Raw genomic sequence first — 26,655 nt, forward strand, 5'->3', positions numbered from 1 at the left:
CAAGAAAAAAACGATTGGCAAGTATAACAAATAATTTTCTGCAAGTATAAAAACTGTTTTCGACAAGAAAAACAACAATTTGCAAGTATAACAATTATAATTTTTTCAATTAAAAGAAAGATTCGCTAGTAAAAAAAAAAGTAGTTCTTTTGCAAGAATATAAATTATTCACAAGTAAAAAAAACAAAAAACATTTTATGCAAGAAAAAAACATTTGCAAGTGTAAAAAAATAATTTTCTGCAAATATAAAAACTGTTTTCGACAAGAAAAACAACAATTTGCAAGTAGAAAAACAATTTTCTGCCAGAAAAAAAAGATTCGCAAATATAGAAACAATTTCTTCAATTAAAAAGGATTCATAAGTAAAATAAAAATAATGTCATTCAAATAAATAAAACGATTAAGCAGGTATAAAATAATTTCCTGCAATAACTTTACTCCTCACCCTGCTTCTTTTTCTTTGTTAGTCTGTGCGGATGGCACCATGCGCAAATACCAGTAGCTCTTAAATGGACTCAGCAGCGCCCCCTGTGGTGGTGCCGTGACAATGACGCGTGTGCAGCTGGAAGATGACTGCAGAAAGTTGGGACTTGCAGGAAATGGATTAAATATTTGTGAGTCATTTTTTTAAATTCAATAAAATAGTTGTTATTCTTGCAAATCATTTTTTTAAACATTTTTTACTTGCAAATTGTTTTTTAATTAAATATTTTCTTTCCACTTGTGAATGTTGGTGCGCGAGTTCAAACATTTGTGTGTGTTTTGTAGTAACTTTGCTCCACGGTGATTAGAGACTTCGACTTAGTCTGACGCCTTTTTCATTTTGCTGCACTTTTTCTCCACTCTTGAGTCCACTTAATGATTGTAGATGAGCAGGAAACTTCAGCTCAGCTGGACGTTCCTGACACCTTTCACCGCTTCCAAGGACAAGGCTTGACCTTGTCGTGCTTCCACGCCTTGTTGTCGTGCGTCCCAACGACCTTGCATTGTACATACGGACATGATTGCTGTGAAACTTGTCGTAGAGCCACGCCCCTTTTTGCCACTAAACGGGCCGCCGTCGTTCAGTGAGTGTTTGTGGAGTCAAATGTTTGTCAACACCTCTCATGTGGAATAAAACTGTTTGAACACCTCTCATGTGTGGAATAAAACTGATTGAATACCTCTCATGTGTGGAATAAAACTGTTTAAACACCTCTCGTGGAATAAAACTGTTTGAACACCTCTCATGTGTGGAATAAAACTGTTTGAACATCTCATGTGGAATAAAACTGAACACCTCACGTGTGGAATAAAACTGAACACCTCATGTGTGGAATAAAACTGTTTAAAGACCTCACATGTGGAATAAAACTGTTTGAACACCTCATGTGTGGAATAAAACTGAACATCTCATGTGGAATAAAACTGTTTGAACACCTCACGTGTGGAATAAAACTGAACACCTCATGTGTGGAATAAAACTGTTTAAAGACCTCACATGTGGAATAAAACTGGTTGAACACCTCATGTGTGGAATAAAACTGTTTAAAGACCTTCAAAAAGTCAAAAAAATGTGTAAGTGTCAAAAAGTCGGAATTTAAAATCGCAACTTTTTGACACTTCGAAAAAATCCCGATTTTTTTGACACTTTGAAAAAAATCAGACTTTTTGACACTTCGAAAAAAAATCAGACTTTTTGACACTTAGAAAAATTCCCGACAACTGTTTTAAACACCTGTCGTGTGGAATAAAACTGGACACGTGTCAAAAACTCAGAATTTTTTCTAAGTGTCAAAAAGTCAGGATTTTTTGGTCAAAAATTCAGACTTTTTGACACTTTGAAAAAATTCCGACTTTTGACAAACAAAAATCCAGACTTTTTGACATTTAAAAAAAAATCCAGACTTTTTGACCAAAAAAATCCCGACTTTTTGACACTTGGAAAAAATTCAGACTTTTTGACATTTAGAAAAATTCCCAACTTTTTGACACTTAGAAAAAATTCCGACTTTTGACACTTGGAAAAAATCCCGACTTTTGACACTTAAAAAAAATCCTGACTTTTTGACAAGAAAAAATTCGGACTTTTTGACACTTAGAAAAAATTCCTCCTTTTTGACAGTTAGAACAATTCCCAACTTTTTGACACTTAGAAAAAATTCCGACTTTTTGACAGTTAGAAAAATCCCAGAATTTTTGACACTTTGGAACAAATTCCGCCATTTTGACACTTAGAAAAATTCCCAACTTTTTGACACTTAGAAAAAATTCCGACTTTTGACACTTAAAAAAAATCCTGACTTTTTGACAAAAAAAATTCCTCCTTTTTGACACTTAGAAAAAATTCCTCCTTTTTGACACTTATAAAAAATTCCGACTTTTTGACACTTTGGAACAAATTCCGCCGTTTTGACACTTAGAAAAATTCCCGACAACTGTTTGAACACCTCTCATGTGTGGAATAGAAACATTTTAAACACCTCTCATGTGGAATAAAACTGTTTAAACACCTATCATGTGTGGAAAAAAATCCCAACTTTTTGACACTTAAAAAAAAATCCTGCCTTTTGACAAAAAAAGTCCCGACTTTTTGGAATTTTTTATAAGTGTCAAAAAGTCGGAATTTTTGAAAAAAAAAATTCAGACTTTTTGACACTTGGAAAAAATTACGACTTTTGACAAACAAAAATCCTGACTTTTTGACATTTAAAAAAAATCCTGACTTTTATGACCAAAAAAATCCCGACTTTTTGACACTTGGAAAAAATGCAGACTTTTTGACATTTAGAAAAATTCCCAACTTTTTGACACTTAGAAAATATTCTGACTTTTGACACTTAGAAAAAATCCCGACTTTTGACACTTTAAAAAAATCCTGACTTTTTGACAAACAAAATTCCGACTTTTTGACACTTAGAAAAAATTCCGCCTTTTTGACACTTAGAAAAAATTCCAACTTTTTGACACTTTGGAACAAATTCCGCCGTTTTGACACTTTGGAACAAATTCCGCCGTTTTGACACTTAGAAAAATTCCCGAAAACTGTTTTAACACCTCTCATGTGTGGAATAAACATTTTTTAAACACCTCTCATGTGGATTTAAAGCTGTTTAAACACCTATCATGTGTGGAAAAAAATCCAGACTTTTTGACACTTAAAAAAAATCCTGCCTTTTGATTTAAAAAAAAGTCCTGACTTTTTGACACTTAGAAAAAATTCCTACTTTTTGCTAAAAAAAATCCAGACTTTTTGGAATTTTTTCTAAATGTCAAAAAGTCTGAATTTTGTCTAAGTGTCAAAAAGTCTCGATTTTTTTTGTCAAAAAGTTGGAATTCTTTCTAAGTGTCAAAAAGTCCGGATTTTTTTTGTCTCTAGTGAAATAAAACTGTTTGTTGAAGAATGTGGGAATTGTGGAAGTTTGAAAAATGGGCAATTCATTTTGAATAGGGAAAAATGCAAAAAAAAAAAAAAAAAAAATACTGGGAAATCCGGGATTTTTTTTTAGAAGTTTTGAATTAGAGCAGACTGAATATCTAGAAGTTGAGACAGTTTAAAATAGATGAACAATGTGGGAATTGTTGAACTTTGAAGAATGTCCCATTGATATCAATGGGAATTTCAGAAAAAATTGGGAATTTCGGGAAAAGCGGGATTTTTTTTATTTTATTTGAATGGTCTGAATGAGTTGAAATTGTTGGTATTAGAATTTTTCAAATCGGTAGAGAAATGTTGAAGTAGCAACATGTTGAAATGAGAAATGGCATTATGGAATTCCTGTAATTTCGGGAAAACCGGGAATTTTTCCGGTTAAAAAAAACAGCTTTGTTTTTTGTCCTAATTAAGAGGAATGTTTTGACGGTAGAAGCTTGAAATGCGTTGAAAAATGTGGAAGGAGTAGTCGCCAGAAAAAAGGGTGGAAATAGGGCTTTGCAAAACCAAGAATTCTGGAAAATCCTGGAATTTTTTTTACTTGGAAAAAAGAAAAAAAGGATGGTGGAATGTGTTGAAGGTGGAATTGTTTGAATAGGTTGAAAAATGTGGAAATGGTGGTAGTTTGAAAAATGGCCAATTCATTTTGAATGGGAAAAATGTCCCGGAAAACCTGGAATTTTAGGAAATCTGGGAATTTATCAAGAGAAAGCCTGCGGTTCCTGAACAGTTTGAAGTTGGAACGGTTTGCATTGGGTGAAAATGTGGAAGGTACAGCGCGCCAAAATCTGGAGAAGAAGAAGAAGAAGAAAAAAAACCATCCATTCACACAATGAATGGGCGCTGGCATTGCAGCAGGCCCATAATAAGCATAATAACAATAAATAGATTAATTTTGGTGTAGAAAACCACATGTGTGAATGAGACAATAATAATGACACTCCGTGTTAATACTTTACTGTATCAGATGGTCTTCTGTCACGTCTAATCGATTATGTACCTTCATTTTCCTCCAAATACAATATTTCTTCACGATAATGTGTCCTTTCTCGTCTGGCAACCGTGAGCAGCTACTTCCGGGTGTTGGCCAGCTTGACAATTGCGTGGCGTCCAAAAAAACCTCCACAGGACAACTTTGACGTCTTCTGACAAGGTCGGACGAGATTGTTATGTCACGTCAGATAAGATAAACGCCTTCCAGGCAGTGAAGAAACTTTTATTCTTGGTTTTGAGCGAGCCTTCTTAGGCTTGCTAGCATGTTAGCCGTGACGTCATCTAAATCGTTTTTCATCCTGTCGCTTTTTTTATTTGCTTTTTATTTATCAACTCGTCATTTTGACAGCAGGAAACTAAAAATGAAGACATAGTAGCCAGAAAAAGTTGTGTCGATTGGAGTCATGAGTTAAGTGTTTAATAGCTGCTAGTTTTGCTTTCACTTTGTGTACGCATCCAGACTTGTATATTTAACCATCTATTTACACATATTATACACCATGTTTTTTAAGTATTTTAATTCGCGCTTTGGTCGAAATGAGTTTTTTGCGGGTCAACTACTTTCTTTATGTCAGTGTTATTACTTTATTTGATCGTTTTGCTTAACTTCCTGTATGGACACGTCACAGTGACGTAGCACGTTTGAAGGCGGCCATATTGGAGCGGTGCAGGAAGGTCCAAACTCTAACATTGTTTCATCTACCGCTTGTCCCTCTTGAGCAAATTCTATTTTTTATTTTTATTGTTGGTCACAAAAAAACATTCATGAAGTTTGGTTCTTTTATGAATTTATTATGGGTCTACTGAAAATGTGCTGGGTCAAAAGTATACATACAGCAATGTTAATATTTGCTTACATGTCCCTTGGCAAGTTTACCTGCAATAAGGCGCTTTTGGTAGCCATCCACAAGCTTCTGCTTGAATTTTTGACCACTCCTCTTCACTAAATTGGTGCAGTTCAGCTAAATTTACAATAACAATATCACTAATACTTGTTAATATTTATAATAATATCACTAATACTTAATAATAATTAGAGATGTCCGATAATATCGGCCGATAAATGCTTTAAAATGTAATATCGGAAATTATCGGTATTGTTTTTTAAATGTATTTATTTATTTATTTTTTATTAAATCAACATAAAAAACACAAGATACACTTACAATTAGTGCACCAACCCAAAAAACCTCCCTCCCCCATTTATTCACACTCATTTACACAAAAGGGTTGTTTCTTTCTGTTATTAATATTATGGTTCCTACATTATATATCAATATATATCAATACAGTCTGCAAGGGATACAGTCCGTAAGCACGCATGATTGTGCGTGCTGCTGGTCCACTAATAGTACTAACCTTTAACACTTAATTACTCGTTTCTATGTAATTGTTTTTATATTGTTTTACTTTCTTTTTTATTCAAGATTTTTTTTTAAATTTATTTATCTTATTTTATTTTATTTTATTTTATTTAAATGGACCTTATCTTCACCATACCTGGTTGTCCAAATTAGGCATAATAATGTGTTAATTCCACGACTGTATATATCGGTATCGGTAATTAAAGAGTTGGACAATATCGGATATCGGCAAAAAGCCATTATCGGACATCCCTAATAATAATATCACCAATACTTGTTAATATTTATAATAACAATATCACTAATACTTGTTAACATTTATGATAACAATATCACTAATACTTGTTAATACATATAATAACAATATCACTAGTACTTGTTAATATTTATAACAATATCACTAATACTTGTTAATATTTATAATAACAATATCACTAATACTTGTTAATATTTATAATATCACTAATACTTGTTAATATTTATGATAACAATACTTGTTAATATTTATAATAAGAATATCACTAATACTTGTTAATATTTATAATAACATTATCGCTAATACTTGTTAATATTTAAAATAATACCACTAATACTTGTTAATATTTATAATATCAATATCACTAGTACTTGTTAATATTTATAATAACAATATCACTAGTACTTGTTAATATTTATAACAATATCACTAAAACTTGTTAATATTTATAATAACAATATCGCTAATACTTGTTAATATTTAAAATAATATCACTAATACGTGTTAATATTTATAATAACAATGTCACTAATACTTGTTAATATTTATAATAATAATATCACTAATACTTGTTAATATTTATAATGACAATATCACTAATAATTGTTAATATTTATAATATCACTAATGCTTGTTAATATTTATAATAACAATATCACTAATACTTGTTAATATTTATAACAATATCACTAATACTTGTTAATATTTATAATAACAATATCACTAATACTTGTTAATATTTATAACAATATCACTAATACTTGTTAATATTTATAATAACAATATCACTAATACTTGTTAATATTTATAACAATTACACTAATACTTGTTAATATTTATAATAACAATATCACTAATACTTGTTAATATTTATAACAATATCACTAATACTTGTTAATATTTATAATCACAATATCACTAATACTTGTTAATCTTTATAACAATATCACTAATACTTGTTAATATTTATAATAACAATACCACTAATACTTGTTATTATTTATAATAACAATATCACTAATACTTGTTAATATTTATAACAATATCACTAATACTTGTTAATATTTATAATAACAATATCACTAATACTTGTTAATATTTATAATAATATCACTAATACTTGTTAATAGTTATAATAACAATATCACTAATACATGTTAATATTTATAACAGTATCACTAATAATTGTTAATAATTATAATTATATCACTAATACTTGTTAATATTTATAATAACAATATCACTAATGCTTGTTAATATTTATAATAATATCACTAATACTTGTTAATATTTATAATAACAATACCACTAATACTTGCTAATATTCAAGTCAATATGTTGGCGCTTTTTGAATGTTTTTTTATTGGAATTTATTTAGGTATAGAGGAGCTTCCATTGGCTCCGCTGCCAGCGGACTTTTATTTACGTTTATTTAATATTTAGAATGCTTTTTTTTTTTAAACCCATGCATGGTCATGTCTCTCATAAAGAATGTGAACCATAGGCAACAAAAGGCCCCAAAAAAGTGCACTTCTTCTTTAAATGTATACAACTTTTAGTTATTTCTGCACTCAAAGCTGTGTTGGTTGGTTTTGGTAGGCCAGCATTGCCTTTTTAATCCGTCACCTTTTTCGTGTAGATGGTCGACCGCTGTGACGGCGATGCCAAGGGCGCGTTCGGCGGACACGCCTTTCATTTCGCCGAAACCAACCGCGACAGGTAAGACCTCGTCAAGCGCTCACGTTGACTGGAAGAAGCGTGACTGTAAGTCTGCTGTGGTCAAGAATATACATGGACTACAACGCCACCACGCCGCTGGAACCAGAGGTGATGCAGGCTATTTGCGAGGCCCTGCAGGACGCTTGGGGCAACCCCAGCAGCGGCTACGAAGCAGGCGAGCTTTAAATGGGGCCGCCGTTTTTGTTTTGTGCCAGCGTAACGATTCGTTTTTTTAGGTGTCAAAGCCAAGGCCATCATCAAGCAGGCCAGAGAGAACGTGGCGAGGATGGTCGGCGGCAAAGCAGAGGACATCATCTTCACGTCGGGAGGAACCGAGGTAACGCTGGCCAGTCTTCTTGGACACATTAGCAGCAAACAGCGCTCCACACCTTCTTGTAGGCCAACAACATGGTGCTGCACACCGCTGTGGAACATTTCACCCGTCACCAGGACGGGAACCTTCCACACGTCATCACCTCCAACGTGGAGCACGACTCGGTGAAACTGGCGGCTGAGCGCCTGCAGAGGGACGGCAAGGCAGGTACGTGCGTACGTCGTCTTCTTTTCATGGACATCACTTAGTTTGTGAAGAAGAAGTCATCCAATTAAAGACATCAATCATCACAAGCGTGTCGCTAGCTAACTTGGTGGAGCTGAAATAATATCTAAACATTTATCCATGAAAACATGGAGAAGCGGCTGGAAGAAGACACTGTAGATGTCCATACTCCAAGTTATTATTATTACATAAATTGTGTTGTTTTTCAATCAATAATTATTCTCTAAAAGTTAGTCTTTATTTTTAAAAAGCATGTTGCATGTTCAAATTGAGACGATTTGGGGGTTTAAATTTAGTTCATTAAATTAATTAAATGTAATTATTATTAAGTTGAATTATTATGAAATGTATTTATTCAGAAATTATTATTAGTTGATTAAATTATTAAATTGAATTATTATTAAGTTGAATTATTATGAAATGTATTTATTCTGAAATTATTATTAGTTGACTAAATTATTAAATTGAATTATTACTAAGTTAAATTATTATTAAAATTAATTTATTCTAAAATTATTGATTAAATTATTGAATTTAATTATTAAGTTGAATAATTATGAAATTAATTTATTCTAAAATTATTGATTAAATTATTGAATTTAATTATTAAGTTGAATTATTATGAAATTAATTTATTCTAAAATTATTATTAGTTGATTAAATTATCACATTGAATTAAGTTGAATTATTATCAAGTTGATTTATTTTAGAATTATTATTATTAGTTGATTAAATTGAATTATTATGAAATTTATTTATTCTGAAATTATTATTCCTTGATTAAATTATTAAATTTAAAATATTATTAAGTAGAATTATTATGAAATTTATTTATTCTGAAATTATTATCCATCTATTCATCCATTTTCTACCGCTTATTCCCTTCGGGGTGGTGGGGGGCGCTGGAGCCTATCTCAGCTACAATCGGGCGGAAGGCGGGGTACACCCTGGACAAGTCGCCACCTCATCGCAGGGCCAACACAGATAGACAGACAACATTCACACTCACATTCACACATTCGGGCCAATTTAGTGTTGCCAATCAACTTATCTTAGTTGATTAAATTGAATTATTATTAAGTAGAATTATTATGAAATGTATTTATTCTGAAATTATTATTAGTTGATAAAATTAATTAATTGAATTATTACTAAATTGAATTATTATGAAATTAATTTATTCAGAGATTATTATCAGTTGATTAAATTATCACATTGAATTAAGTTGAATTAATATCAAGTTGATTTATTTTAAAATTATTATTAGTTGATTCAATTGAATTATTATTCAAATTGATTTATTCTAAAATGATTGATTAAATTATTCAATTGAAATATTAAGTTGAATTATTATGAAATTAATGTATTCTAAAATTATTATTAGTTGATTAAATTATCACATTGAATTAAGTTGAATTGATATCAAGTTGATTTATTTTAAAATTATTATTAGTTGATTCAATTGAATTATTATTAAGTTGAATTACTCTGAAATGTATTTATTCTGAAATTATTATTAGTTGATTAAATTATTAAATTGAATTATTATTAAGTTGAATTATTATGAAATTAATTTATTATGAAATTATTGTTAGTTGATTAAAATATTAAATTGAATTATTATTGAGTTGAATTATTATTAAAATTTATTCTAAAATTATTGATTAAATTATACAATTTAATTATTAAGTTGAATTATTATGAAATTAATTCATTCTAAAATTATTATTAGTTGATTAAATTATCACATTGAATTAAGTTGAATTATTATCAAGTTGATTTATTTTAAAATTATTATTAGTTGATTAAATTGAATTATTATTAAGTTGATTTATAATTAAATTAATTTATTCTAAAATTATTATTAGTTGATTAAATTATCACATTGAATTAAGTTGAATTATTATTAAGTTGATTTATTTTAAAATTATTATTATTAAGTTGATTTGTTCAAAAATTACTGTTTTACATTCATTTATTAAATTGAATCGTTATATTGAATTACTCAAAAATTATTATTAGTTGATTAAATTGATTAAATATGTATTTTTTTAATTAATTATAATCCAAATATTAGTGAGTTGAGAACAGCGTCACACAATCAATTAAAGGCAGAAGTTGAAGTACTACTGCAGTATTTGTGTACACAATTGCCCTTGCTCATGAACACGTTATGATGGGACTGTAGCTGGTGGTTACCACTCCGTACAGCAGTTGGCAACTCATACACGCCTGGTCTGCCAGAGAATAAAAAGACATCACAGGGAGGCTCAGTGTTGCCAATTTAGCGATTTGAACATGAAACGCGTATCGCTCTTCTTAACGCTCTTCATGAAACGCGTATCGCTCTTCATATTTGTGTTGCTTTTGTGCCAATTCAGCAATAATGCCGACCCCTCATGCCACAGGTAGATTGCAGTCCTGCAGAACACACTCTGTGTTTTTTTTTTATCTCAGATGTGACCTTTGTGCCCGTTTCCACGACGACGGGCCGCGTGGAGGTGGACGATGTCCTGGCGGCCGTGCGCCCCAACACTTGCCTGGTGTCCATCATGCTGGCCAACAACGAGACGGGCGTCATCATGGTAGGAACACCTGACTTGAAAACCTTTCTTCAGGTCATGCCGTCACAGACCTGTGCAGACTTTTTCACATTTTATTTATTTCTGGTCACATTAAAAAAAAAATATAATTTTTTTTTAAATTAGTTTGTGTATTTTATTTGATTATTTTCTTTTTTTCGTTGAATTTTTCACTTTTTTTTATTAGTTATATTTTTAATTATTTGTACTTTTTATTTGTATTTCTTCTTATTTTATTTTTTGTATTTAAAAATGTATTTATTTATTTATTTATTTATTTTAACATTATGTTTTAATTTATTTTATTATAATTGAAACATTTGGGTTTTTAATTTTTTTTTAGTATTATAATTTATTTATAAATTTCTGCTTTTTTTAATTGTAATTTTTTTTTTAATTTAAGTATATTATTGTTATATATTTTTTCTTATTTTTTATTTTTACCTTATTTGTGTTTCTCATTTCATTTTATCATATATATTTTTGAATTTATTTGTTTTATTTTATTATTATTTTAATGTTATTATAATTGTGTTGGTTTTATTTATTTAGCATTATTGTAATTTAATTTTATTTATTTTATTTTTATTTTTATTTGTATTATTATTATTATTTTGTTTTACTTATTTTTTATTTTATGTTTTGATAATTTTATTTTGTTATTTTCATTTAATCATATTCAGTTTATATTTTTCATAATTATTTTTCTTTTTAATAGTTTATATTATATTATTTGATGTTATGAATTTTCTTCATGTATTAATTGTATTTGATGACCACTGTTCTGTGCACCTTCCAAGTCTGACTAGTGTCATAAATTAAACCTAATATTAAAATAAAAACATCCCCAATATGTCATAAATTAAACCTAATATTAAAATAAAAACATCCCCAAAGTGTCATAAAATAAACCTAATATTAAAATGAAAACATCCCCAATATGTCATAAATTAAACCTAATATTAAAATAAAAACATCCCCAAACTGTCATAAATTAAACATACTATTAAAATAAAAACATCCCAAAAGTGTCATGAATTAAGCATAATATTAAAATAAAAACATCCCAAATGTGTCATAAATTAAACTTAATATTAAAATAAAAACATACCAAAGTGTCATAAAAGAAAGCTAATTTTAAAATAAAAACATCCCCAATGTGTCATAAATTAAACCTAATATTAAAACAAAAACATCCCAAAGTGTCATAAAAGAAAGCTAACATTAAAATAAAAACATCCCCAATGTGTCATAAATTAAACCTAATATTAAAATAAAAACATCCCAAAAGTGTCATGAATTAAGCATAATATTAAAATAAAAACATCCCCAATGTGTCATAAATTAAACTTAATATTAAAATAAAAACATACCAAAGTGTCATAAAAGAAAGCTAACATTAAAATAAAAACATCCCCAAAGTGTCATAAATTAAACATAATATTAAAATAAAAACATCCCAAAGTGTCAAATTAAACCTAATATTAAAATAAAAACATCCCCAATGTGTCATAAATTAAACTTAGTATTAAAATAAAAACATCCCCAATATGTCATAAATTAAACCTAATATTAAAATAAAAATATCCCCAATGTGTCATAAATTAAACTTAATATTAAAATAAAAACATCCCCAATCTGTCATAAATTAAACATACTATTAAAATAAAAACATCCCCAAAGTGTCATGAATTAAACATAATATTAAAATAAAAACATCCCCAATGTGTCATAAATTAAACTTAATATTAAAATAAAAACATCCCAAAGTGTCATAAAAGAAAGCTAATTTTAAAATAAAAACATCCCCAATGTGTCATAAATGAAACCTAATATTAAAACAAAAACATCCCAAAGTGTCATAAAAGAAAGCTAATATTAAAATAAAAACATCCCAAAGTGTCATAAATGAAAGCTAATATTAAAGTAAAAACATCCCCAATATGTCACAAAAAAAAATAATATTAAAATAAAAACGTCCCGAATATGTCATAAATTAAACCTAATGTTAAAATAAAAACATCCTCAATGTGTCATAAATTAAACCTAATATTAAAATAAAAACATCCCAAAGTGTCATAAATTAAACATAACATTAAAATAAAAACATCCCAAAGTGTGAAAAATGAAAGCAAATATGAAAATAAAACCAAAGTGTGATAAATGAAAGCAAATATGAAAATGAAAGCAAAGTGTGATAGATGAAAGCAAATAAGAGTGTGTCATGTGACTCCAGCCGGTGCGTGAAGTGTGCCAGAGAGTCCAGGTTCTGAACCAGCGAAGGCATGTGAGAATCCTGCGTCACACTGACGCTGCTCAGGCTGTGGGCAAGATCCCCGTGGATGTGTCTGATCTGGGCGTGGACTACCTCACCATCGTGGGTCACAAGGTCAGTCAGGAGACTTCCTGCACTCCCAACACTTTCCCCGGCGCTAACATTTGGATTCATTTCCAGTTTTACGCGCCGAGGATCGCTGCCTTGTTTGTCAAGGGCCCCGGGGCCACCACGCCGCTCTACCCCATGCTCATTGGCGGCGGACAGGAGAGGAACTTTAGACCGGGGTAATGTTCTCACTCGGGGTCCGATATTGGAGCATCGCCGTACGTGTTGATCCGATGTCGGCATCCTTGTATTACTTTCTTATGTTCGAAAAGGTTTGATCGAGTGAAATGAGTCAAACTTGAAAACCTATTTATTATTCACCGCTGTTTTTAAGTTGAAGTGGAGTGGTCAATGTTTTTTTTTCACAATCATTACAAATGATGCGGACACATTTGTTACCGGACACTTTCTAATACTATACTTATATGATAGCTGTAATAGATATTGTCCAGTTCCTATGCTATTGTGTGCTTAGCTGCTGTGTAGCTGCTAGTAGTCTATAGCCTGGCATGTTTGTATATGACTTGACTAAAATGGAAGAAATTATTTGCATTTTTTAAAAATTATTTGTATTTGATCAATATGAGAAGCTTTTAGTTTGGACTATCTGTGCATGAAACATGAAACATTTCTGCTCTCTGGAACGTTGCAGCACTGAAAACACACCAATGATTGCTGGACTGGGGAAGGTAAGTTTGCTCACCTTTTTAATCATCATTAAGTGCGACAGGTATTTCTACCCTTCTTGAGACATCAACAAGGAAAAGTAGCTTCCATATAAGGAGGTGTGAACAAGTTAGGACATAAATCATGGTCCCAATACGCATCTAATAGAGAGCCAAATACTAGAGTCCGTGAACATTGCTCCAAAGTCAGGATTTTTGTTTGATTTAATATGCAAAAAAAGCAGTCTTTTTCTCACAATGTGTCGACTTTTTGTTATAAAATTGAGAACAAGTTCTCATATTCTTTCCTTTTCTGTAATGTTGCAATATTTTCTCGTAAAATTCTTACCTTTTTTATGTAAAATGATTACTTTCTAATGCAAAATGGTGACGTTTGTCATGTAAAATTCTGACTTGCATCACAATATTGCCAATTTTTTTGTTCTTGTCAAAAAGTGACATTTTTGGAGTAAAATTATGACTTTTGTCATCATTTTGCCAAGTAAAATTCCGATTATTATTATAATATTACCAAAATTTTAAATGTTTTTTTTATAAAATTGTGACTTTTGTCGAGTAAAATGACGACTCTTTTCAAAAAATTGCCAAAATTTTAAGCTTTTCTTGTAAAATTGCGACTGTTATTGAGTAAAATTCCAACTTTTATCATAATATTGCACAAATGTTCCGTTTTTCTTGTAACATTTTTGACTTGCGTTGAGTAAAAGTCCGACTTTTATTATAACACTGCTAAAGTTTTTCTTGTGAAATTCCAACAAATTTTTCACAACAAGCTTTTTTATATTTGCATAGTATGTATATATTATTAATGTTGTAAATACACTTCTTTATATATCTAGAAAGGCTGGTCCTAAAGAGGTAGGCATTTTGCTCAGGTCTCAAGAAGGTAAGAAATACAAGAATGTGTGTGTGTGTGTGTGTGTGTGTGTGTGTGTGTGTGTGTGTGTGTGTGTGTGTTCTTGTATTTCTACCCTTCTTAAGACATCAACAAGGAAAAGTAGCTTCCATATGAGGAGGTGTGAACAAGTTAGGACATAAAACATGGTCCCAATACGGAAAACCCTTTCATCTAATAAAGAGCCAAATACTAGAGTCCGTGAACATTGCTCCAAAGTCAGAATTTTTGTTTGATTTAATGTGCAAAAAAAGCAGTCTTTTTCTCACAATGTGTCGACTTTTTTGTTATAAAACTGGGAACAATTTCTCATATTCTTTCCTTTTCTGTAATGTTGCAATATTTTCTCGTAAAATTATTACCTTTTTATGTAAAATGATTACTTTCTAATGCAAAATGGTGACGTTTGTCATACAAAATTCTGACTTGTATCACAATATTGCCAATTTTGTTTGTTCTTGTCAAAAAGTGACATTTTTGGAGTAAAATTATGACTTTTGTCATCATTTTGCCAAGTAAAATTCCGATTATTATTATAATATTGCCAAAATTTTAAATGTTTTTTATAAAATTGTGACTTTTGTCGAGTAAAATGACTCTTCAAAGAATTGCCAAAATTTTAAGCTTTTCTTGTAAAATTGCTACTGTTATTGAGTAAAATTCCAACTTTTATCATAATATTGCACAAATGTTCCGTTTTTCTTGTAACATTTTTGACTTGCGTTGAGTAAAATTCCGACTTTTATTATAACACTGCTAAAGTTTTTCTTGTGAAATTCCAACTAATTTTTCACAACAAGCTTTTTTATATTTGCATAGTATGTATATATTATTAATGTTGTAAATACACATCTTTATATATCTAGAAAGGCTGGTCCTAAAGAGGGAGGTATTTTTCTCAGGTCTCAAGAAGGTAATAAATACAAGAATGTTTGTGTGTGTGTTCTTGTATTTCTACCCTTCTAAAGACATCAACAAGGAAAAGTAGCTTCCATATAAGGAGGTGTGAACAAGTTAGGACATAAAACATCGTCCCAATACGGAAAACCCTTGCATCTAATAGAGAGCCAAATACTAGAGTCCGTGAACATTGCTCCAAAGTCAGGATTTTTGTTTGATTTAATGTGCAAAAAAAAGCAGTCTTTTTCTCACAATGTGTCGACTTTTTTGTTATAAAATTGGAAACAATTTCTCATATTCTTTCCTTTTCTGTAATGTTGCAATATTTTCTCGTAAAATTCTTACCTTTTTTATGTAAAATGATTACTTTCTAATGCAAAATGGTGACGTTTGTCATACAAAATTCTGACTTGCATCACAATATTGCCAATTTTTTTGTTCTTGTCAAAAAGTGACATTTTTGGAGTAAATTTATGACTTTTGTCATCATTTTGCCGAGTAAAATTCCGATTATCATTATAATATTGCCAAAATTTTAAATGTTTTTTATAAAATTGTGACTTTTGTCGAGTAAAATGACGACTCTTCAAAGAATTGCCAAAATTTTAAGCTTTTCTTGTAAAATTGCTACTGTTATTGAGTAAAATTCCAACTTTTATCATAATATTGCACAAATGTTCCGTTTTTCTTGTAACATTTTTGACTTGCGTTGAGTAAAATGACGACTTCTATTATAACACTGCTAAAGTTTTTCTTGTGAAATTCCAACTAATTTTTCACAACAAGCTTTTATATTTGCATAGTATGTATATATTATTAATGTTGTAAATACACATCTTTATGTATCTAGAAAGGCTGGTCCTAAAGAAGTAGGCATTTTTGTGTGTGTGTGTGTGTGTGTGTGTGTGTGTGTGTGTGTGTGTGTGTGTGTGTGTGTGTGTGTGTGTGTGTGTGTGTGTGTGTGTGTGTGTGTGTGTGTGTGTGTGTGTGTGTGTGTGTGTGTGTGTGTTCTTGTATTCCTACCCTTCTTAAGACATCAACAAGGAAAAGTAGCTTCCATATGAGGAGGTGTGAACAAGTTAGGACATAAAGAATGGTCCCAATACGGAAAACCCTTGCATCTAATAGAGAGCCAAATACTAGAGTCCGTGAACATTGCTCCAAAGTCAGGATTTTTGTTTGATTTAATGTGCAAAAAAAGCAGTCTTTTTCTCACAATGTGTCGACTTTTTTGTTATAAAATTGGGAACAATTTCTCATATTCTTTCCTTTTCTGTAATGTTGCAATATTTTCTCGTAAAATTATTACCTTTTTATGTAAAATGATTACTTTCCAATGCAAAATGGTGACGTTTGTCATACAAAATTCTGACTTGTATCACAATATTGCCAATTTTTTTGTTCTTGTCAAAAAGTGACATTTTTGGAGTAAAATTATGACTTTTGTCATCATTTTGCCAAGTAAAATTCAGATTATTATTATAATATTGCCAAAATTTTAAATATTTTTTATAAAATTGTGACTTTTGTCGAGTAAAATGACGACTCTTTTCAAAAAATTGCCAAAATTTTAAGCTTTTCTTGTAAAATTGCGACTGTTATTGAGTAAAATTCCAACTTTTATCATAATATTGCACAAATGTTCCGTTTTTCTTGTAACATTTTTGTTTTGCGTTGAGTAAAATTCCGACTTTTATTATAACACTGCTAAAGTTTTTCTTGTGAAATTCCAACTAATTTTTCACAACAAGCTTTTTTATATTTGCATAGTATGTATATATTATTAATGTTGTAAATACACATCTTTATATATCTAGAAAGGCTGGTCCTAAAGAGGTAGGCATTTTTCTCAGGTCTCAAGAAGGCAAGAAATACAAGAATGTGTGTGTGTGTGTTCTTGTATTTCTACCCTTCTTAAGACATCAACAAGGAAAAGTAGCTTCCATATGAGGAGGTGTGAACAAGTTAGGACATAAATCATGGTCCCAATACGGAAAACCATTGCATCTAATAGAGAGCCAAATACTAGAGTCCGTGAACATTGCTCCAAAGTCAGGATTTTTGTTTGATTTAATGTGCAAAAAAAAGCAGTCTTTTTCTCACAATGTGTCGACTTTTTTGTTATAAAATTGGGAACAATTTCTCATATTCTTTCCTTTTCTGTAATGTTGCAATATTTTCTCGTAAAATTATTACCTTTTTATGTAAAATGATTACTTTCTAATGCAAAATGGTGACATTTGTCATACAAAATTCTGACTTGTATCACAATATTGCCAATTTTTTTGTTCTTGTCAAAAAGTGACATTTTTGGAGTAAAATTATGACTTTTGTCATCATTTTGCCAAGTAAAATTCAGATTATTATTATAATATTGCCAAAATTTTAAATATTTTTTATAAAATTGTGACTTTTGTCGAGTAAAATGACGACTCTTTTCAAAAAATTGCCAAAATTTTAAGCTTTTCTTGTAAAATTGCGACTGTTATTGAGTAAAATTCCAACTTTTATCATAATATTGCACAAATGTTCAGTTTTTCTTGTAACATTTTTGACTTGCGTTGAGTAAAATTCCGACTTTTATTATAACACTGCTAAAGTTTTTCTTGTGAAATTACAACTCATTTTTCACAACAAGCTTTTTTATATTTGCATAGTATGTATATATTATTAATGTTGTAAATACACATCTTTATATATCTAGAAAGGCTGGTCCTAAAGAGGGAGGCATTTTTCTCAGGTCTCAAGAAGGCAAGAAATACAAGAATGTGTGTGTGTGTGTGTGTGTGTGTGTCCTTGTATTTCTACCCTTCTTAAGACATCAACAAGGAAAAGTAGCTTCCATATGAGGAGGTGTGAACAAGTTAGGACATAAATCATGGTCCCAATACGGAAAACCCTTGCATCTAATAGAGAGCCAAATACTAGAGTCCGTGAACATTGCTCCAAAGTCAGGATTTTTGTTTGATTTAATGTGCAAAAAAAAAGCAGTCTTTTTCTCACAATGTGTCGACTTTTTTGTTATAAAATTGGGAACAATTTCTCATATTCTTTCCTTTTCTGTAATGTTGCAATATTTTCTCGTAAAATTATTACCTTTTTATGTAAAATGATTACTTTCTAATGCAAAATGGTGACATTTGTCATACAAAATTCTGACTTGTATCACAATATTGCCAATTTTTTTGTTCTTGTCAAAAAGTGACATTTTTGGAGTAAAATTATGACTTTTGTCATCATTTTGCCAAGTAAAATTCAGATTATTATTATAATATTGCCAAAATTTTAAATATTTTTTATAAAATTGTGACTTTTGTCGAGTAAAATGACGACTCTTTTCAAAAAATTGCCAAAATTTTAAGCTTTTCTTGTAAAATTGCGACTGTTATTGAGTAAAATTCCAACTTTTATCATAATATTGCACAAATGTTCAGTTTTTCTTGTAACATTTTTGACTTGCGTTGAGTAAAATTCCGACTTTTATTATAACACTGCTAAAGTTTTTCTTGTGAAATTACAACTCATTTTTCACAACAAGCTTTTTTATATTTGCATAGTATGTATATATTATTAATGTTGTAAATACACATCTTTATATATCTAGAAAGGCTGGTCCTAAAGAGGGAGGCATTTTTCTCAGGTCTCAAGAAGGCAAGAAATACAAGAATGTGTGTGTGTGTGTGTGTGTGTGTCCTTGTATTTCTACCCTTCTTAAGACATCAACAAGGAAAAGTAGCTTCCATATGAGGAGGTGTGAACAAGTTAGGACATAAATCATGGTCCCAATACGGAAAACCCTTGCATCTAATAGAGAGCCAAATACTAGAGTCCGTGAACATTGCTCCAAAGTCAGGATTTTTGTTTAATTTAATGTGCAAAAAAAGCAGTCTTTTTCTCACAATGTGTCGACTTTTTTGTTACAAAATTGAGAACAATTTCTCATATTCTTTCCTTTTCTGTAATGTTGCAATATTTTCTCGTAAAATTATTACCTTTTTATGTAAAATGATTACTTTCTAATGCAAAATGGTGACATTTGTCATACAAAATTCTGACTTGTATCACAATATTGCCAATTTTTTTGTTCTTGTCAAAAAGTGACATTTTTGGAGTAAAATTATGACTTTTGTCATCATTTTGCCAAGTAAAATTCAGATTATTATTATAATATTGCCAAAATTTTAAATATTTTTTATAAAATTGTGACTTTTGTCGAGTAAAATGACGACTCTTTTCAAAAAATTGCCAAAATTTCAAGCTTTTCTTGTAAAATTGCGACTGTTATTGAGTAAAATTCCAACTTTTATCATAATATTGCACAAATGTTCCGTTTTTCTTGTAACATTTTTGACTTGCGTTGAGTAAAAGTCCGACTTTTATTATAACACTGCTAAAGTTTTTCTTGTGAAATTACAACAAATTTTTCACAACAAGCTTTTTTATATTTGCATAGTATGTATATATTATTAATGTTGTAAATACACTTCTTTATATATCTAGAAAGGCTGGTCCTAAAGAGGTAGGCATTTTTCTCAGGTCTCAAGAAGGTAAGAAATACAATAATGTGTGTGTGTGTGTGTGTGTGTGTGTGTGTGTGTGTGTGTGTGTGTGTGTGTGTGTGTGTGTGTGTGTGTGTGTGTGTGTGTGTGTGTGTGTGTGTGTGTGTGTGTTCGTGTATTTCTACCCTTCTTAAGACATCAACAAGGAAAAGTAGCTTCCATATGAGGAGGTGTGAACAAGTTAGGATATAAATCATGGTCCCAATACGGAAAACCATTGCATCTAATAGAGAGCCAAATACTAGAGTCCGTGAACATTGCTCCAAAGTCAGGATTTTTGTTTGATTTAATGTGCACACAAAAGTAAACATTGCCAGGTGCAAAGGCAGCAATATATGATAAAACAAGCTAAAGGAGGACTTCCCTATTCATCCCCCCAAAAAACTTACTTAGACTATGGTGGCCATCAACAGTTAGCTTCTACAGCTGGGTTGCCCAAAGTGCGGCACAGGGGCCAATCTGTGGTCCCTGACTCCTTTGTCATCGGCCTTAAGCACATTACAAAAAACAAAAAATAGAGATCTCATTTGTGGTGACATCTATCAAAATGAGGGTGGTCCCAAAAAGGAGGGATTTTTTAAATTAACTGTGTGTCGCTTTAAAAAGTGCTCCCCCTCTGGTCAACATATGAAATAACAAGTGTGTGTAAGAAATTGAAATGCGCCCCCTTTGGCCAAAATTAATACAAAAAATAAATAAATATGTATATAGAGACATACTGTAATAACTTGAAGTAAATAATGAAGATTAAAAACCAATTACAAACACAAAACTTAATAAATTAAAAAATAAATAACTAAAAGCAGTCTTTTTCTCACAAAATTGGGAACAATTTCTCATATTCTTTCTGCTTCTGTACTATTGCAATATTTTCTCGTAAAATGATTACCTTTTTATGTAAAATTATTACTTTATAATGCAAAATGGCGAAATTTGTCATATAAAATTCCGACTTTTATCACAATATTGCCAATTGTTTTGTTGTTCTTGTAAAATAGTGAAATTTTTTGAGTAAATTATGACTTTGGTCATAATTTTGCCAAATAAAATTCAGATTATTATTATTATAATATTGCCAAAATGTTAAAATGTTCTTATAAAATTGTGACTTTTGTCAAGTAAAATGACGACTCTTTTCATAAAATGGCCAAAATTTTAAGCTTTTCTTGTAAAATTGCGACTGTTATTGAGTAAAATTCCAACGTTTATCATAATATTGCACACATTTTCAGTTTTTCTTGTAACATTTTGACTTGCGTTGACTAAAATGACGACTTTTATTGTAACACTGCCAAAGTTTTTCTTGTGAAATTCCAAGTCATTTTTCACAAGTTTTTTTTAAATATTTGCATAGTATGTATATATTATTAATGTTGTAAATACACATCTTCATAGAGGTAGACATTTTTCAGAGGTCTCAAGAAAGTCAGAAATACAAAAGTGTGTGTGTGTGTGTGTGTGTGTGTGTGTGTGTGTGTGTGTGTGTGTGTGTGTGTGTGTGTATAAACAATGTAACTGCACAAGAATATCATAATATTGCACACATTTTCAGTTTTTCTAAAATCACGACTTTTATTGTAACACTGCCAAAGTTTTTCTTGTGAAATTGTGACCTTTTTCTTGTGAAATTCCAAGTCATTTTTCACAAGTTTTTTTTAATATTTGCATACTATGTATATATTATTAATGTTGTAAATACACATATTTATAGAGGTAGACATTTTTCAGAGGTCTCAAGAAAGTCAGAAATACAAAAGTGTGTGTGTGTGTGTGTGTGTGTGTGTGTGTGTGTGTGTGTGTGTGTGTGTGTGTGTGTGTGTGTGTGTGTGTGTGTGTGTGTGTGTGTGTGTGTGTGTGTGTGTATAAACAATGTAACTGCACAAGAATATCATAATATTGCACACATTTTCAGTTTTTCTAAAATTACGACTTTTATTGTAACACTGCCAAAGTTTTTCTTGTGAAATTGTGACCTTTTTCTTGTGAAATTCCAAGTCATTTTTCACAAGTTTTTTTTAAATATTTGCATAGTATGTATATATTATTAATGTTGTAAATACACATCTTTATAGAGGTAGACATTTTTCAGAGGTCTCAAGAAAGTCAGAAATACAAAAGTGTGTGTGTGTGTGTTTGTGTGTGTGTGTGTGTGTGTGTGTGTGTGTGTGTGTGTGTGTGTATAAACAATGTAACTGCACAAGAATATCATAATATTGCACACATTTTCAGTTTTTCTAAAATTACGACTTTTATTGTAACACTGCCAAAGTTTTTCTTGTGAAATTGTGACCTTTTTCTTGTGAAATTCCAAGTCATTTTTCACATTTTTTTTTAAATATTTGCGTAGTATGTATATATTATTAATGTTGTAAATACACATCTTTATAGAGGTAGACATTTTTCAGAGGTCTCAAGAAAGTCAGAAATACAAAAGTGTGTGTGTGTGTGTGTGTGTGTGTGTGTGTGTGTGTGTGTGTGTGTGTGTGTGTGTGTGTGTGTGTGTGTGTGTGTGTGTGTGTGTGTGTGTGTGTGTGTGTGTGTGTGTGTATAAACAATGTAACTGCACAAGAAAATAGATGTCATACATCACACACAACGATAACATTAAGGAGCGGGACAGGAGGACACAAACGTTAGCAACACTAGCATAGCTATGCTGACTACATGCTAACATTACATTTTAACGTCATGCTAGCTTAGCATATTCACTGTACCTCTACAAGGACAACATTAAGGAGCGGGACAGGAGGATTCACGTTAGCTAACATTGCATTTCAACGTCATGCTCGCTTAGCATATTCACTGTAGCTCGACAACATTAAGGAGCGGGACAGGAGGACAAATGTCTCGACTACTGCAACTCACTTCTTGTCGGGATCCCCAGCAAGGACATCCGGAAGCGGCAGTACATACAAAATCTGTGTAAGATTACAAGTCTGTGGAACGCTCTCCCTGACCACTTGAGGGCACCACAGACTGTGAATGCTTTTAAAAAAGGCTTAAAAAAACATATTTTTGTAAAAAAACAACAACCTTTTGTTAGATTTATGTGTGCTAGGTCTAGCTATAAAGTTGTTCTAGTTTTTATTTTATTTTACTATTTATCTCACTCGTTGGGGGCAGCTATTTGTTGTTCTATCTTTGTTTTTTTAAATGCACTTTAAGATTGTTTGTTCAATTTAAAGTGCTTTTACAAATAAAATCTATTATTATTATTATGTTATTATTATTATTACAAACGTTAGCTAACATTGCGTTTTGACGTCACGCTGGCTGACTGAGTTGGCAGGGCTCCATTTTAGGAAGTGTAGCGAAGCCTTTTTTTGCCTGAAATGACAGCAGACCTCGTTGTGTGTGCCAGGCTGCAGAGCTGGTGAGCAATCACGGTGCAGCTTATGAGCGTCACATGCTGGACACAAAAGAGCACCTGGAGGAGCGGCTGAAGGTGAGTCATGTGACATCAGAGTTGTTGTTGTTGTTGTTTCATGATGGATGACTTCCTGCTCTTCAGGCCACCTTTAAAGACAAGCTGCACTTCAACAGCCATTTTGCGGGCTCCGAGTGCCTTCCCAACACGTGCAACGTGTCCCTGCTGGGTGCAGACCTACAGGGCTGGCGGGTGTTGTCGCACTGCCACAAGCTGCTGGCCAGCGTAGGCGCCGCCTGCCACTCGGACCGTGGCGACAGGTAAGCACCCTTTGACCGTGGAGACGGGTAACCACCTCACTCCCGCCTCTCGTCCCCCCAGGCCGTCCCACATCCTGCTGAGCTGCGGCGTGCGTGAGGAAGTGGCGGCCAACGCCTTGAGGCTGAGTGTGGGCAGGAGGACCTCCAGGGAAGACGTGGAGCAGGTGGTGGAGGACCTAAAGAAGGCCGTGAAGCACTTGGAGTAGATCTGGCTGCAACACCCTTGTTGTCAAAGATGGCAGAAGAACTCTTCTCGTTTGGACTCTTCCTCCTCCTCCAGAGAGAACTTCATGTGTCAGGGCTCGCTTTCGTACTGTCAATGGAGATTTGGAGTCCAGATGTCAACTGGTTGTTGTGGTCGTACATCTCCAGGAGGTTGGTGAGGCATCAACATCCACAATTGGAAGGCTGGGATTGACTTTTCTTTTCTTCTAAATGTGATTTTTGTCAATAAAAATAACATTTTTAACGGTGTTCCAGTCTGTGGAACGCTCTCCCTGACCACCTGAGGGTACCACAGACTGTGGATGCTTTTAAAAAAAGGCTTAAAAACTCTTCTTTTTAAAAAAGCATTTTTTTAGATGTGTACATACCAGTTCTAGCTATAAGGCTATTCTAGTTTTTATTTTTATTTATTTATTTATTTTTTAATACACTGTAGCACTTTGAGGTTATTTACTCAATGTAAAGTGCTTTTTACTAATAAAATATATTATTATTATTATTATTATTATTATTTTTACAAAAACGCAAAATGCAACAAAACACAGAACATGAAGGAAAAGGACAAAAACACCCACAGGTCATATGATAATAATCCACATAATAATTCACATGATAATAATACATATGATAATCTATATCATAATAATCCATATCATTATAATCTATATGATAATAATCCACATCATAATAATCCACAATCTATATGATAATAATCCACATCATAATCTATATCATAATACATATTATAATCTATATCATAATAATCTATCAAATTCTCTTTGGCTAGTGTCTCCTGTGCAGTGTGGTCATATTCATGTGGTCATCATTAGAGATGTCCGATAATACCGATATTATTGGCCGATAAATGCTTTAAAATGTAATATCGGAAATTATTGGTATAGTTTTTTTTATTATCGGTATTGTTTTTTTTTGTTTTTTTTTTATTAAATCAAGATAAAAAACACAAAATACACTTACAATTAGTGTACCAACCCAAAAAAACTCCCTCCACTCATTTACACTCATTCACACAAAAGGGTTGTTTCTTTCTGTTATTAATATTGTGGTTCCTACATTATATATCAATATATATCAATACAGTCTGCAAGGGATACAGTCCGTAAGCACACATGATTGTGGTCCACTAATAGTACTAACCTTTAACAGTCAATTTTACTCATTTTCATTAATTACTAGTTTCTATGTAACTGTTTTTATATTGTTTTACTTTCTTTTTTTAATTCAAGAAAATGTTTTTCATTTATCTTATTTTATTATATTTTTTTAAGTACCTTATCTTCACCATACCTGGTTGTCCAAATTAGGCATAATAATGTGTTAATTCCATGACTGCATATATCGGTTGATATCGGTATCGGTAATTAAAGAGTTGGACAATATCGGGATATCGGCAAAAAGCCATTATCGGACATCCCTAGTCATCATGTCACCATCGTGTGATTATCATGTCATCATGTGATTATCATGTGGTCGTGTCTGGTTTAAAAATGTAACGTAATAAAATGTGGTGCTATAAAAGGCATCCGGTGCTATCAGGCCGGGCGGAAGCGGAAATGGACGTCACAAAGGAGTTAGGAGCAGAGACACCCGGAGAACTTGGGTGCGTTTGTTACACACTTCATCATCTGGTCATCATGTCATGTCGTCATCATATCATGTGATCATCTGGTCATGTCATGTGGTCATGTCATGTGATTATCATATCATCTGGTCATCATGTCATGTGGTCATGTGATCATCATGTCATGTGATTATCATGTCATCTGGTCATGCATCATCTGGTCATCATGTCATGTGATCATCATGTCATGTGATTATCATGTCATCTGGTCATGTCATCATGTGATCATCATGTCATGTGATTATCATGTCATGTGGTCATGTCATCATGTAATCATGTGATCATGTCATGTGGTCATCATATGATTATCATGTCATCATGTGGTTGTCATGTCATTGTCATATGATTATCATGTCATCATGTGGTCATGTCATGTCATCATCATGTGGTCATCATGTGGTCATGTCATCATGTCATGTGGTCATGTGATCATGTCATGTGATTATCATATGATTATCATGTCATCATGTGGTTGTCATGTCATTGTCATATGATTATCATGTCATCATGTGGTTGTCATGTCATTGTCATATGATTATCATGTCATGTGGTCATGTCATCATCATGTGGTCATGTCATCATGTGGTCATGCCATCATGTCATGTGGTCATGTGATCATGTCATGTGATTATCATGTCATCATGTGGTCATGTCATCATCATGTAATCATGTCATGTGATTATCATGTCATGTGGTCATGTCATGTCATCATCATGTGGTCATGTCATCATCATGTGGTCATCATGTGGTCATGCCATCATGTCATGTGGTCATGTGATCATGTCATGTGAT

The 26,655-nt window shown here is 31.7% G+C and overlaps 1 protein-coding gene across 1 annotated transcript; it reads left to right on the top strand.

The window, feature by feature from the left end:
* Positions 1 to 4,445: 4,445 nt before the first annotated feature.
* On the top strand, positions 4,446 to 24,653 carry scly (selenocysteine lyase). Its single transcript, XM_061978627.2, has 12 exons — positions 4,446 to 4,566; positions 7,666 to 7,745; positions 7,811 to 7,920; positions 7,982 to 8,082; positions 8,145 to 8,286; positions 10,762 to 10,889; positions 13,123 to 13,275; positions 13,342 to 13,448; positions 13,922 to 13,958; positions 23,671 to 23,754; positions 23,821 to 23,996; positions 24,058 to 24,653. Exons 2-12 carry the CDS (start codon positions 7,666 to 7,668, stop codon positions 24,200 to 24,202), a joined length of 1,263 nt encoding a protein of 420 aa, XP_061834611.2. The 5' UTR covers positions 4,446 to 4,566; the 3' UTR covers positions 24,203 to 24,653.
* The last annotated feature ends 2,002 nt before the right edge of the window (positions 24,654 to 26,655 follow it).

Source organism: Nerophis lumbriciformis, linkage group LG18 (genome assembly GCF_033978685.3).
Source record: "Nerophis lumbriciformis linkage group LG18, RoL_Nlum_v2.1, whole genome shotgun sequence".
Classification (NCBI taxonomy): Eukaryota; Metazoa; Chordata; class Actinopteri; order Syngnathiformes; family Syngnathidae; genus Nerophis; species Nerophis lumbriciformis.

Coding starts and splice junctions, on each gene's coding strand:
- scly (XM_061978627.2), top strand. CDS start 7,666: ATGGTCGACCGCTGTGACGGCGATGCCAAGGGCGCGTTCGGCGGACAC. Junction 8,083..8,144: donor TCACGTCGGGAGGAACCGAG/GTAACGCTGGCC, acceptor ACCTTCTTGTAG/GCCAACAACATGGTGCTGCA. Junction 23,755..23,820: donor ACCTGGAGGAGCGGCTGAAG/GTGAGTCATGTG, acceptor CCTGCTCTTCAG/GCCACCTTTAAAGACAAGCT.